Source organism: Phoenix dactylifera, chromosome 1 (assembly GCF_051530095.1).
Source record: "Phoenix dactylifera cultivar Ajwa chromosome 1, Ajwa_hap1_PhDact_Kaust_v1.1, whole genome shotgun sequence".
NCBI lineage: Eukaryota > Viridiplantae > Streptophyta > Magnoliopsida > Arecales > Arecaceae > Phoenix > Phoenix dactylifera.
In genome coordinates, this window is record NC_143190.1 from 65,492,607 (window position 1) to 65,506,319 (window position 13,713).

General features: G+C 37.9%; 1 protein-coding gene across 6 annotated transcripts; it reads left to right on the top strand.

Annotated features, from left to right (window-relative positions):
* The first annotated feature begins 2,754 nt into the window (after positions 1-2,754).
* Positions 2,755-12,570, top strand: LOC103712948 (PITH domain protein (DUF1000)). Of its 6 annotated transcripts, none has more exons than XM_008799666.6 (11): positions 2,756-2,946; positions 4,043-4,123; positions 4,389-4,441; positions 7,634-7,711; positions 8,385-8,442; positions 8,518-8,567; positions 9,768-9,876; positions 9,963-10,024; positions 11,000-11,052; positions 12,241-12,272; positions 12,360-12,570. In XM_008799666.6, the coding sequence occupies exons 1-9, from the start codon at positions 2,863-2,865 to the stop codon at positions 11,040-11,042; spliced, it is 618 nt and encodes a 205-aa protein (XP_008797888.1). In that variant the 5' UTR covers positions 2,756-2,862; the 3' UTR covers positions 11,043-11,052; positions 12,241-12,272; positions 12,360-12,570. The 6 variants fall into 6 exon arrangements, 5 of the variants coding, with proteins under 5 accessions (XP_026662686.1, XP_026662687.1, XP_008797888.1 ...); XR_015972666.1 differs by having other exon boundaries at positions 2,758-2,946; positions 4,392-4,441; positions 11,157-12,272; XM_039125305.2 differs by having other exon boundaries at positions 2,758-2,946; positions 4,392-4,441.
* Positions 12,571-13,713: the final 1,143 nt, after the last annotated feature.

A 13,713-nucleotide genomic window follows, 5' to 3' on the forward strand; every position in this document is an offset into this window, starting at 1 on the left:
TAGAGCAAAGATGAAAGATAATGCAAGAATAAGCATAAGAACAAGCACAACACAAACACAACGATATATAGTGGTTCGGTGCACCCCAAGGCACCTACGTCCACTTCCCAAGCGTTCCCTTGGAAATTTTACTATAACCCCTCGGATTACAGTAGGATTGTTTTCCGGGCTCACAATCTAAAACCTTTACAATTGGTTTTCCGGGACACCAATAAACCTAACTATTGGTTTTACGGGCTTACCAACAACCTACGTTGGTTTTACGGGCTTACCAACAACCTACAATGTTGGTTTTACGGGCTTATCAACAACCTACAATGTTGGTTTTACGGACTTACCAACAAACCTTACCACAAGAATAAAGAACAAGGATCTAAAGCTCCTAAATGAGCAAATAAAACAATTATAAGCTACAAAGAAGAGTTTAGAATATAGTTATCGCTTTAATAAGGCTCTTCTCTTTTTTGTCAAGATTGCTTCACTCTTCAAGGATTGGTGGAGCTCTTAATATCTCTTGGAATCTGCTCAACCACTTTCTTTTGGCTCTTGAATGAAGCAATTGAATGAAGCTTGCCTTGCTAGGATTTTCTCTTGAATGGACTTGATGATTTTCAAAAGGTTGCTTCCTTTGATGAATACTCCCTCTTAAATACTTCTCCAACCTCCAAATCGACCTTCCTGACCGTTGGATTGAAGAAACTATCCGTTTATAGCCATTGGGAGTCCAAAAAGTACTTCTGCACAACTAGACATTATGCTGTCAATCGTGCTCGGGTCGACCACAATTCTATTCGGGTTGACCCCACCTTCACTGGGGTCGACCCCTACTCTTCTGGGGTCGGCTCAACAGTGTTGGGGTCGACCCCAATACTTCTGGGGTCGGCCCGGACAGAAAATTCAGAGAGTATGTTTTTTTTGCATTGCAGCTACAGTGTCTCGGGTCGACCCCAGCTTTTCTCGGGTTGACCCCGCTACAGTGTTTTCAGGGAATACATTTTCTGCATTGCAAGCTTGGGGTCGGCTCTGACTTTTCTGGGGTCGGCTCCATTGGGGTTGGCTCCAACATTCTTGGGGCCGACCCAAAACCTGTGCCAATGACTCAAAATGTACCATTTGAGTGTCAAGATGCTCTAAATGTTTGGGGATCGACTCTACTCCTCCTGGGGTCGACTTCAACTCTATCCCAAGTATTTTTGACTCAAGTTCAAGCTTCGTGCCAAGTGTTCCACTTCGTGCCATTTCGTGCTAAACGTATCAGGGTCGGCTCCAAACCTCTTGGGGTCGACCCTAGCTATAATTCTCTGCATATAAAAGTTAGACATGCATAAGGGATCCATAGAGAAATAATTTCAAGTAAAATAGAATGCATGGCACAATAATGTTTCATATTCTTAATAGTAAAATTACAGAATTGCCCTTTTAGGTATTCTTAACTTGAAACTTTGTCAAAATGAATTTCTAATCTTTCTACCATTCTCTATTACAAATTTTATCTTGTTATTAATTCTTGAGAGTTGTTTTGACCGTATATTCATAATGTATCGTGAATGTATCGAAGGTGTGTTATTTATTAATGATATATCGAGTTAATTTGCATTTCTAATTTGATATGGCCTCAATGGTTATGTTAATCATCAAAATAACATTATCATCCTCAGCCTCGATGCTGGTTTCAGAATGTTGCTATGTGATATTCGTAGGCTCTTAGCTGAGTGTGGACTTTCGGGGGTCACACATGTTTATAGGGAGGCAGAAAGCACGGCTGACTGGATGGCATCATTCGTAGCCCACCATGCTGGAGGCTTTATTTAGGCCAATCACGTGGCAGTACCTTACGATTTGTGTTATCTTCTTTTTACTAATTCTATTGGTTGCACCCATGCTCGACATGTGGGAGCTACCGTTGTATCAAAAAAAAATAAAAAAATAAATTTTATCATATTTGGTTGGTGGAAAAATTATTTAGAAAAATGACATCGATAAAAAATTACTATGCTTGGTTGAAGGTAATCTTATATAAAAATATTGCCAAATCTCCAACAATACCTTTAAATAAATAATTTAAATAATGATATTTTTTAGTTTATTTATTCATCATTTATGTCCCACCTATATGAATGTTGTCGATATTCGCTATTTCGAATATTGAAATATATTTAAATAAGTTAGTAAATATTTTAAAATTAATTATGCATGTACTAGAAAATATATTTCTTATTATAAATAAATTTTAGTATATAAATAAATATATTAATTATTGATAAATCCTATGTTAGATTTATTGATAATTTATAAATATTTATAAATATTTACTAATAATTAATATTTATTAATAATTATATTGATATATTAATATTTATAAATATGATTAAACAAGATATTAATATGAAAAATAATATAATTAATTATATAATGTAATTAATATACTATTAATATAATATAAATGAGGATATTTTAATCACTAAATGATAGCTTCAAATTACCTTCACTCACTCGGTAACCTAATGTGGGAAAACAAATATCATCCGTAGTGATATTTATTTTTAATATATATATATATATATATATATATATATAGCATTCGTTATTTATTTTACTATTTTTTTATTTAATTTTTTAATCAAATATAGTAATTTAATATAGAATTTATTTTTGATTATCGTCAATCAAATGCATCATTAGAAAATAGATATAAGATCCGCATCATTTATTTATTTATTGGCAACATTTTCCCTATTCTCCTCCGCGGCTCACCACAACGGTAGATGAATCATCGCGAACCCCATTCCCTTCTTTACCGTTCTCTCGGGTCTTCTTCTCCACCCTTCTCATCATCATAGCCATTTAGCGAGCAAAGAGAGAATGGCGTGCATGCACGATCACAGCTGCGAGGATCACAACTGCTCCGCGGATTGGTCTCTCTATAAGCACATAGATTTCTCTAAGGCATGTTCACATCTACAAACTTTTAGATTTCTCTTTTTCTTGATCGGCTTTAATAGATTTGAGTTCCCGTGTTTCCAGATCACCTCCGAGTTCTTTCATTGCATTTAGTGTTCTCTTTCAAATTACTTCTGGGTTTACCGGAATTATCCAGATTCTATTTCCGGCCATATTTTCCCCCTTCTTAACCTATCTCTCGATGCTTATCCGTAGTGGTGGCTAATATTTTTCTAGTTTGGATTTCTCGTAATGAAAGAAAGATCAGCAGATACTGCTTTAAAAGAGTCAAGAACTTAAGGATTTCTGCTGTCATATTTAGACTTCTCGTTTCTTTCATCTAATATATAGGTTCTGGTCCAAGTTTCAACTGGGGATATATTGTAACGCAAGAGGGTCGAAGAAAATTGTTGTTTGTCTCGGGTCAATTCGGTACATGTGGTGGGCGTTCTAGTGATTGAGCTGTGAACATGAGATAAAAGAAGGGGGATTTTGGTGAGGACTTATGATGTCTAAAGGAGGGCTTTGATTTCCTGTGAAAGGAGTCGAGCTTGATAAAGCGTTAATGTGATGAAATTGGTGATGAGCCTCCCGAGACTGATTAGATGACCATCAAATGGTGGATCTTGATGCTGCTATTCTTGTGTGTGTGTGTGTGTGTGTGTGTGTGTGTGTGTGTGTGTGTGTGTCCGTGCATTTCCAGAGAAAATATTCACAAATCTATTTCCACCGTTGACGCTAACTTACTCCTCTCTCTCTCTCCCTCTCGAGAATTTTTCAGAATAAACTAAAGTAGTGTACATCTATGAACAAATAAGCTGTGCTAACTCCTTTCACATACATGGGAACATGTGCGAGTGCCTGATGGGCAAGCTGCTTACTCCATTGCTACGCAGTCTACATCATGTATAGCAGGCACGAGTCGTTATATACTTGATGACCACTTGATTGATCATCCAAAGATAGCTTTCTTTTTCTTTTTTTGAATTCATTATCTATAGATTTCCAAGACATTACCTTTACTTTTTTCTTCTATGTATAGAGTATCCTTTGAGTATACTAATTTGAGCTGATTGTTTTCTTTCTTTTTCTTACTTCCCAGGTATCAGCTCTGAATGAATCAATTGCAGGAAGTGTAAAGTCAGTTTTTAAACCTTGGGAACATCGAGTGGATACTTCAGAGGTACTGCTTAGGATATGCTGTTATCATTATTGAAGTAGTTCAAACTAATATAGTTAAAAACTTTGCAATTATTCCTTCTTACAAATTGTTAGAAGAAAGGATTTCTTTGTGGCAATATTCCTTTTGAATGGTTCCAACGAGGACATATCATGACTTTAGTCCAGCAATGAAAAGTTCTCCAATCATGATATTTGCAACTATTCATTCCTGATATCCAGATTTTTTTTTTCTCCCTTTAAGCTCTTATAATTATTCTTTTCTGTAGCAGGGCCTTTTGGAAAGCAATGACGGTGACCCTGAGTTACTTGTTTTTATCCCGTAAGTAGCTGAAGCCACTTGTACATCCTGATGAGAATCTCAACTCCTCCTGTCCATTATTTGTCTATAATGCAACAAATTTTGTTGCAGTGAATTTTGTGACATAATTGCAATAGATTCATGCTCTGTTTATCTGTCTTTTCCACCATTTCCAAATTCAGTCATTTGCGAAAGTATTATCTATGGTTTCGGTCTAATTCTTTTATTCTGGGGAATCGATGAAACCTAATCAAGTGTTTGCTATAGGGGATACTAAGATTAAAAAAAAAAGAAAAATAGTCAATTTTTGAACGATTTGATTTATTTACTAGTCTTAACACAGGCTGCTTGCAGTGGCACAAAAAAGAAGAAAGTATGATGCTTTTGCCAATTCCAAAGTGCCTTCGTTCTCATTAAAGATGTGACATTTACTATATGTTTTGAGTTGCTCAGCATGATTGTCACAACATAAATCTCTTCTTATAATGATTGCAGTGACCGCATAAGCTCGTGGAGATGACAAGATTTAGAGTCCTTGTTCAATTCTCAGCTACAAGGGCTTTTGATGTGTGAGAATATATGAATAATTTTAAAATCCATATACTACTCTAAAGGGCCCGGACATCCTATCATGTCTAGGCATATGCGTTACTTTGTTCTTGCATGGAAAAAAGCTGACACCTTTCAATCTTTGTTGAACTCTGGTTACAATCTAATATCTCAGAATTGAAATCATAATGCATATATTAACAGACACATGCAAAAATTAAATGGATTTCTAATTAGATAGATTCTTGAACATGGTGTCTGCAACCATTGTTTGGACTGCAGCCGAAAAACTTTTAAATTGTGGACTTAGGGTGATGACCATTTCTTGTTTCTGGCTTTTTCTCTTGCTTCTATCATTGCTGGGTTTAGCGTTCATTCTGATAGTTGTATATCTTAGTAGAATAGGTGGTTTTCTCATGAAGGCTTTAGTAATTAACCCACAATGCCACCTTTCTCTGGACCACCAACAGGCTGCACAAAGTTTGTTAGTCTTAAAAGATTCTGCACATATGGTTGGCAGTGCATGGGTAATCATTCTCTCTTTAAGACGGTAATCTGCCCTCACCGTGCATTGGTTTACAGGTTAGACCTGTCTTCAGGATACTGCTGAACCCAATTCACAGGTGTGCACATATCCAGGATCCCTGGAGAGCAAACAACAGACACCCTTTAAGCACCATTCTCAATCTGCAGTCCATTGGTGGGCCTAAATCTTCAGAAAGGTTTTGATGCAAGTAGGTTCTAAAATTTAGGAATTAAGCCAAATTAGAGTCAAATATGCACTAAGAGGCTTTGCCTCAAGATTCGCTCAAGGAGCTATACTCACCTAACCTGGTTGGAGAGCATAATCACCTGTTCTAGGATGTATTTTTAGGTATGTCACAACTCAGGATCTTACCCAAAAAGGCTACCCGGAAGGTATTTTTTGGGTTCCTTAGTCCTCTATAAGTACCCAAAATCTTTTCGATGAATAACCAATGTGGAACTAAACATATGTCCACACGGATTCTCACATACTTCCTATGTTCAAGCTATAACGTCCTCGTCAGACTAAGGATTCAAATTCATTCAAATCTAATTACAAGCACCACGATAGGCCTGTGGTCAGCCTCCATGAATCCGTGCTGCAGTGTCCTCTAGTCCACAGGCTATGGGCCGAGTCCGCTCTGATACCACTAAATCTATCATGCCCTGAACCTAGAGCGCATCCTAAATCCGGAGCATAATAGACACCACATACTTGTATGGCGGATCATACAAGCATATAAGGCTACAGATCATATCAAAGCAATAATAATTCTTAAAAAATTATTTGATCAAGAACTTATTCAAATAATTCTTATAATAGATCCAAAGTGACATAAATGAACATATGCTAATTATTTACTTAAATCAAATAAAATATTATGTGCTAGGCCATGTCGTGTGCCTGGATTCAGATGCTGGGTCCAAGGCGTGACAGGTATCAGGTCCAACACCTTAGTCTAGATAAGCCCAAAGTCCAAATCAAGTAGTCACGAGGCCTTAATTAAGGTCCAAAGACTTAACCTCATAAGCTCACCTAAAACAAACAGGTCAAAGTTTAGGTTCGGCTAATAGCCAAACCTAAACTCTGCATGAACCTGTTTGCAATTTTTATTTGTATTAGATTCAAGATTAGAGACCAAAAACAGAGAAATCTCTGCAGAAAATTCCAGCAAGCTCTCCAACCTTTCTTCTCTCTTTCCTAGCACGGTCTCCTATTTTTGATCTCATCTACAGCTATCTAAGTGGGTGACTGGCATTCTCTGGAGGTTAGAATGTTGGATTTAAAGACCTTTTGAGACCGTTAGCTCTCATTCTATAGTTCTCATACTTTAGAATTGTGTTTTACTCTCCAAGTGTGAGTAATTCTGTTAGCTAGATTAATAGGCCATGTTAAGAAACTTTGACATCTAAGGGGGAATGCTCCAGAAATTGTCCAAATCTGATGGACAAAACCAAGTTAAGATAGACTTGAATCTTGAGAAAAATTGATAATTTTGTTGTCCAAAAGGCCCATAACAACCAGCAAATGAATTTTGTTGATTATAGTCCTCTGTGTTAACTCAAATCTAATGCTTGGATGATATATGAACCTACACGCTTGCATACACACACATAAGCTTACATATACATGCATACACAAACAAACAGAATACTTGCACAAAAATATATAGCACGTGTTTGCATGCTCATGTTTGGTTGGAAATGTATCTTGCAAACTGTCAATAAAGCTTCTCACATGCACACACATACGCACTCAATACATGCACAAAAACATATTGCATGTGTTAGCATGCTTCTCAGATAATGATGATCTCGTTTCTGTTGAAAATAAATGTTTCACATCTAATTCCCTCAATATAACTATGTATTTCCTTTTGAATTTGATCCTCATGTTCATGAACTTCTCAGCTGTTTTCTTTCACTGCTTTTTTGACATATTTCTTGTTTTAAATGTTTTAACTTCAATGTACATTTTTTTTTGACGGTCCATTTGCTATTCTTATTCTCATATGCAATACATGCATGCACGTGTATTGAGACCCATTATATAATTATGGTGAATTCTGAATTTTGAGTTCAATAGTGTTCTCTTGGAATAATTTTTATTCATTAATTGATTTCCTGTTGCAATTATAGGTTTACATCAGATGTTAAGATAAAGAGCATATCTGTTGTTGGTGGTGCTGGTGGAACAAGCCCATCGAAGATGAGAGCGTAAGATTCATCAGTACAATAGTTGCTTTCCTTGTTTTTTTGCTGCTTCCTAATTGATCCGTTTCAAGTAAACTATCATTGCTTTGCACATGTATTGTTATGTGACTTCTAGATGGTTGATTTGTCGCAGATATTGACTTTGTTGCTGCAAACTTTCTATGTCTTTGTTTTATTTTGTCAAATTCATTTTTATATTGTCAAATTTGTGTGCAAATAGCTGGGATTTAGATCTGTTTGTTATTGCCATGCCCTGTCAAATTATGACAATTTTCCACAAACAGTTAGAATCTTGTGTTGTCAGAGCCTTCTCGTCGTATTAGCTATCGCAATCGGGAAAGCACCGGTCTGGTTACTGCTATCCCCTCTCGTCCGCTCTGGTCTATTAGCTCTTCTGCTCTGGTCTCTCGTCCCGCTTCGGTCACTAGTAGTTTGCTATGATCATTTCATCAAAGATTGATCTTTAGTAAGTTCAATCGATTGTAAATAGGTGCGGTAGCATGTTAGGCTTCAATACGTCATGTAAGAATGACATGATAATGTTTTCTATTGCTTTCTTTTTCAAGATAAATATTCTCCGAAGATCTTTTATGCCAGGTTCAGTACATCCTTTTTTCATCTCTCAATCACTGGGAAAATTCATAACCCTACTGAAAATACTCAAACCTATCGACAGGTTTATTAATCGAGATGGTATTGACTTTTCTGATGCTCAAAATATGCAGCCTGTTCAGGTAACACATCATTTTACTTTGCGGTGGAATTCGTTGCCATGTTTAGTATCTAAAATATTTCTTTGTTTCTCCAAGGAATGGGAGTTGGCAGAGAATTTGCAAGGAGTCCTGGAATACCAGACAAGGTGGCATATGCTGAATAATTTCTTTTTCATATCTACCACACTGTTAAATATACAGAAAAGTTCCATTTGTTCTTTCCCTTTTCATCATATCAATAGTATTCTCCAGAAAATTAAACCTAGTCTATTTGTAACCTTGCTAATTCAAGATCAGCTATTTTACTCATAGTTATTAATTATAAACTTCAGTTTCTTTTCATCATGACAAGTATTCAATAATTAAGGATGTACTTTTGAATAAAAGAGAAATATGTATTAGACAACTAGAATTACAACTCGAGCAAGTTAGGTTGAGTTGGAAAAATCTCCAAGGAATGGGAATGTATACAGACTTTGGGAGGTGTATTGTAATACTAGGAAAGGTACTGTCTGCTCAAAATTTCATTAAAGCTTTTGTGGGTTGTCTATCAAATTGCTTCATTTTTTATCACTGTTCTGAAAAAATCAAATTATCTTTTGTCCTTTATTTGACATCACATGAACAAATCATTTTTGCTATATCAAACTGCAGTTTTATCATGTTGCACTTTGAGCACCAATAGGTTAACCTTTGATCAGTTAATTGAATTATGTTTTATAAGTCATCTAGAGAGATGGGTCTTGGCATAGCAGTAAGGTTGCTTCATTATGATCAGGGTATCTTATGGTTTGAAACATGAAAACAATCTCCCCGCACGTGGGATAAGGTTGAGTACATCTGACCTTCCCTAGATCCAGTAGTAGCGGAAGCCTCATGCACTAGGATGCCCTTTTTAACTTGTCTAGAGAGATGTTGCGAATAAAATGTACTAATTGTCCTTTAAATGAAAGAGATGTAGTAGATGGCTATGGTGCAACTTGGTAGTCTGGGTCAAGTTTCATGGGCTAACATGGGTCCCATTAAACTAAAGAAAGAGCTCACTTCTAACACATTTTTATCCTTATATACATTATTCTTTGTTTCTGTCAAGCTGGGTCCTGTTGGGTTTAGTTATATGAGGGACTCCACTGATCAAGTTGGGTAGTTGCAGGCCCTGAGAGCCATATGTGTTATTGTAAGTATCAAGATATCTATGCATGTGCTTCTCATGATAAATTTTATGAGTATCATACTTTAGAATATAATTTGTTGGCATAAGGCTTGACGGTTATATTTTAGATCTTTTTGTCATGCTTGTATTTGTCTTTTTTTGTTGTCTAATTGATGTCAATAAATTTAATTAGATATTCAAGATTTCAAAGTGTGGCCAGTCTCACTCTGCATTTTCCTGAAAATTTTGGTGGGGATACCACTCAGATATACTATATTGGTTTACGAGGTGAAGCTACTCAGGTATCAGAAAAGCTTGAGGCCTTTTCAGTGCTGAATGCCTTGTAACTGAGTCACATTTCATGCTGTTTCTTGAAATTCATTTGCAGTTGAAAAGGGACGTTGTAGCAACAATTGTCTATGAAGTTATGCCCAACCCATCTGACCATAAGTAAGTTTTGCTGCACATCACATAACATATGACTAAAAAGCTCAATCATCTTGCACCATATATATGCATTTCACAGTCCTACTCTATTTTTTGGAAGATTATGCCAGCTCATTACACCAATATGTTTAGTATATAGCACATGCACTTTGGAGTGAAATGTTGCAACAAGGTACCACCAAAGCCTCCTCACAAGTCAAAATTACCGTTCATATAGTGACGCATGGAGTTTCTGCTTCTGCAATCATATCAAGGAGCACTGCAGAGACAACAGCAATCTAGAACTCTGCAAGTTTGAGGTCATAAGTACAAGCAACTGCTGGTCATAGGTTGCCATAATACACTGGACATCTGCAACTTAATATATTGTCTATCTATGCCTTTAATGTGAGAAATAAGAAACTTCTGATTGATTGGAATATGCAAAGTTAGACCAATAATGTGGTGTGGGCAGCATGGATGGAGAACTTAAGAAAGAGCATCGTGGCAATCATAATTTGAGGATTAAAATCATGTAACTTGTTCATTTCACAGAAGAGTTCTTTGAGGTTTAGCTTAAATGAGGTTTATAGGAATAAAATATCACCTTAATGAAAGCATAAGGGTCAAATGTAAAGCAACAAAAGGTGAGATACATTGGTGCATGTTCAAAGTAAATGTTAATGAAAGCTCTTCTGGCAATTGGAGACAGCCTTTATGTAGGGGATTCATAGTCATTCATTTAGTTTACCTTTTGCGAGAGGGCATGATTCATAGTCATTCATTTAGTTTACCTTTTTTGTGTGGTATTAAAGACCTTTTGCAGGAAAATGCCAGTCTTGCTGCCATGAAACAATGGCATTTGATGTAGCAGTTCATCGAAGTATTATTTTTTTTGCTTGTGTTTGATATTTCTTAAATTACTTTTTAAGAATTCACCGTGCTCATTTCATTGCAGAAGTGAGTATTTATTGTGCGCGTCCGTTCTCATGTGTGCAGGACTAAAGCTGATGGTGGTGGTGGTTTCTCACATGTGGAGTGAAGATTAACAGGTAGTCATGTAGAATATTTTTTCTAATGTGGCATACAAACATACTGTCTGATTCTGTATTCTTACTTTTTATCATATATTTTCGTTTCATGGTTGATATGGAAGCTGTCCCAACCACCGGGTGCTTGCTCGGGTGGTATGACTCCTTGCCACTTGGGCAAAGGGGTGGGGGTTTGCTTTCAGTTGGCATCAGCCCTCAAGGTGTGCAGTGGGTATAGGTTAGAAGATGGGCACTAATCCCTCGTAATCTCAAAAAAGATATGGAAGCTATCCCAGAATTCAATTTTGTCACATGGCATTTCTGGTGTGGTTCATTCATTCATGATTCATTTTATGCATAATAGACTTGTTGCCAGATATTTTCTTTGGGTGTTTTGAGTTATGCAGATATTGTTATGCATGGATATACTCGTTGTACTTTCATGTTTTGCTCGCCATTACGAAGAAGCCCCCTTTCCCGTTACTTCTTTATGATGAAACTTAAAATGACTGTCAAGTTCCAGAGTCATATATCTCAATTCATGTTACTTTCATGTTTAGCTTGCCATTATGCAAAAGCCCCTTCCTTCCACCTAATTCAAGGTCTGCAATCTATATCACAGTGTGGGTTCAAAACGACTTTCCTTTGGAGAGAATTTATCACCTGGTGATGAAAAGTTGACAGAGAGATACAGGAGGCCATCAATGATGATTAGGGGTGAAGGTTTGATCAGGTCCTTGGGAACCCCTGACCTTACTGACCTATTCTCTAGATTAGGATCTTGAATTAGGTTTTATTGGGCTGGGTTCTATCTCTACAGAATCCACTTGTTTCCCTAGCTTATGGTTAATAGTTATTTCTTCATGGAATGGCAGAAACACAAGAATTCACCTGCTTATGTAGCAAAATTAATTCACCTGTAAATTTGAGTTAACAAGTGTTTGTGGTTTTGGTGTCACGTCTAATGGGTTGCTGTTAAATAGAATATTGGTGTGTTTTGAGGAACAACTTGATTTCTATGGGGAGATTGTTATCGAACAAAATTATTGATGTTGCCACAGCATATCATCCTTGTAGGCGGTGTTATACATTCATCGGACCATCAAATTCAGATTTAGTAGAATGATAAATATACTGCTTTTAAGAACTTTTATTTTGCCACTAAGCATCTAACATTGGTGTTGCTGCTGGACTGGACCTTCTTTGCAGGGCAAAACAAACAAACCAATCAGTTCCATGAGGTTATTTCTTGCCATACAAAAATATGTATTAACTCCATTTGGAGCGGAATGTTGAAGGACGTTGCTAATGTTTTTTTTTTAAATCAGCTTTTGCCGCTTTCAAGCAGGTTTTTAGCGTGAAGCGATATTTATGTATTATATCAGACCTCTGGAGAGACTTCATGCTTTTCTGTAGGAGAGACTTCGTGCTTTGGACATGCTGCTGTTTCTCAACGCGTCTTTTTCATTTTCTGAAGAGAGTTAGGTATGTGTTGGACCATTTAAATCATGATCAAAATGATGCCGTGCATGACCCTCAGATATGTCAGGTGGTTGTGATCACTTTTTCGCATTGTGTAGCCCTGGAGGTTAACGAGCTGATTTGGTTGAATTTTAGAGTTGGATCTTCCCATCCTAGCACAACAGTTTGTCTATGTTATCACATGATCATTAGAATTCCTGTAGTTAATACATCATTGCCTAGGTTGAAGGTAAATATGAAGGATATGTGATAGAAACGCAGCACTTTCTATGGTGCTTCGAGGGGCAAAATTATTTTTTATCCAAGAAAAAAGTTACTTGCTATCCGTTTCAACATGGATGGTCAAGATTTGTCCATCGGTAGTCGTGCTTGGCCAGTGCAGTAATTTTCTTGACTCTAGGGTTGTTTTCATGCTAGCATGAAATAGCAGCTAGCGTGAGGTTGAGGGGTTTTCTTTTTGTGGTTTTTTTCATCCATCCCTGCTCTACCTATGAAGCCCACAGGTGAGGAAACAAGTGAGGGGTGGGGGGAGATTGTTGAGGAAACAAGTTTGGTACCCCAGAAGCAAAGCGGACAATTGCCGACCTCCTTCGTACTGGCAACGCCTTACTGCATCAAAAGTTGTGCGGTAGCCATACTTTCATCAAACACTTGGTGTGAGGCCATGGCGGCCCCTGGCACGGCTGCGCCGGGGGGCTCCGGTGGTGGCCGGCCTTCTAACCCTGCACCAGGGTAGGCCGAGACCACTCCGTTGTGGTCGGATGTGGCAGGAGGGACTGTGCGGCGGTTGGAAGATTCCTTCCATCGGTTCACGGATGCGGAGCTGGAGGAGCTTCAATGGAGGTACCCTCGGGTGGCGTAGGTCTCGTCGGAGCGGGTGTCACAAGCTAGAGGTATTTGGGAGTACACGGCAGTGATTGCTAGAAGCCTGGGTCGGCAGATTCCCCCGGAGCTGGAGCCGGGGCAAGCTACAGAGCGAAGTGGTCCTGCCAATGTTGGAGGGGTTTCTCACCATCCTGTTCGGCTTCGGCAACGATCGGGCGGCGGTGCTTATAGGCCCAATTTGAACCCACGGGGCTAATAGGGTTGCCGGCTCGAAGGACCAGGGCTAGGCCAAGGCCCAACCGAACACTGAGGCCGGCCTGTCAATCGGCGCAGAGAGCGGGCCCGGTTTACTGAAACGGGCGCATAGCCTGTCGA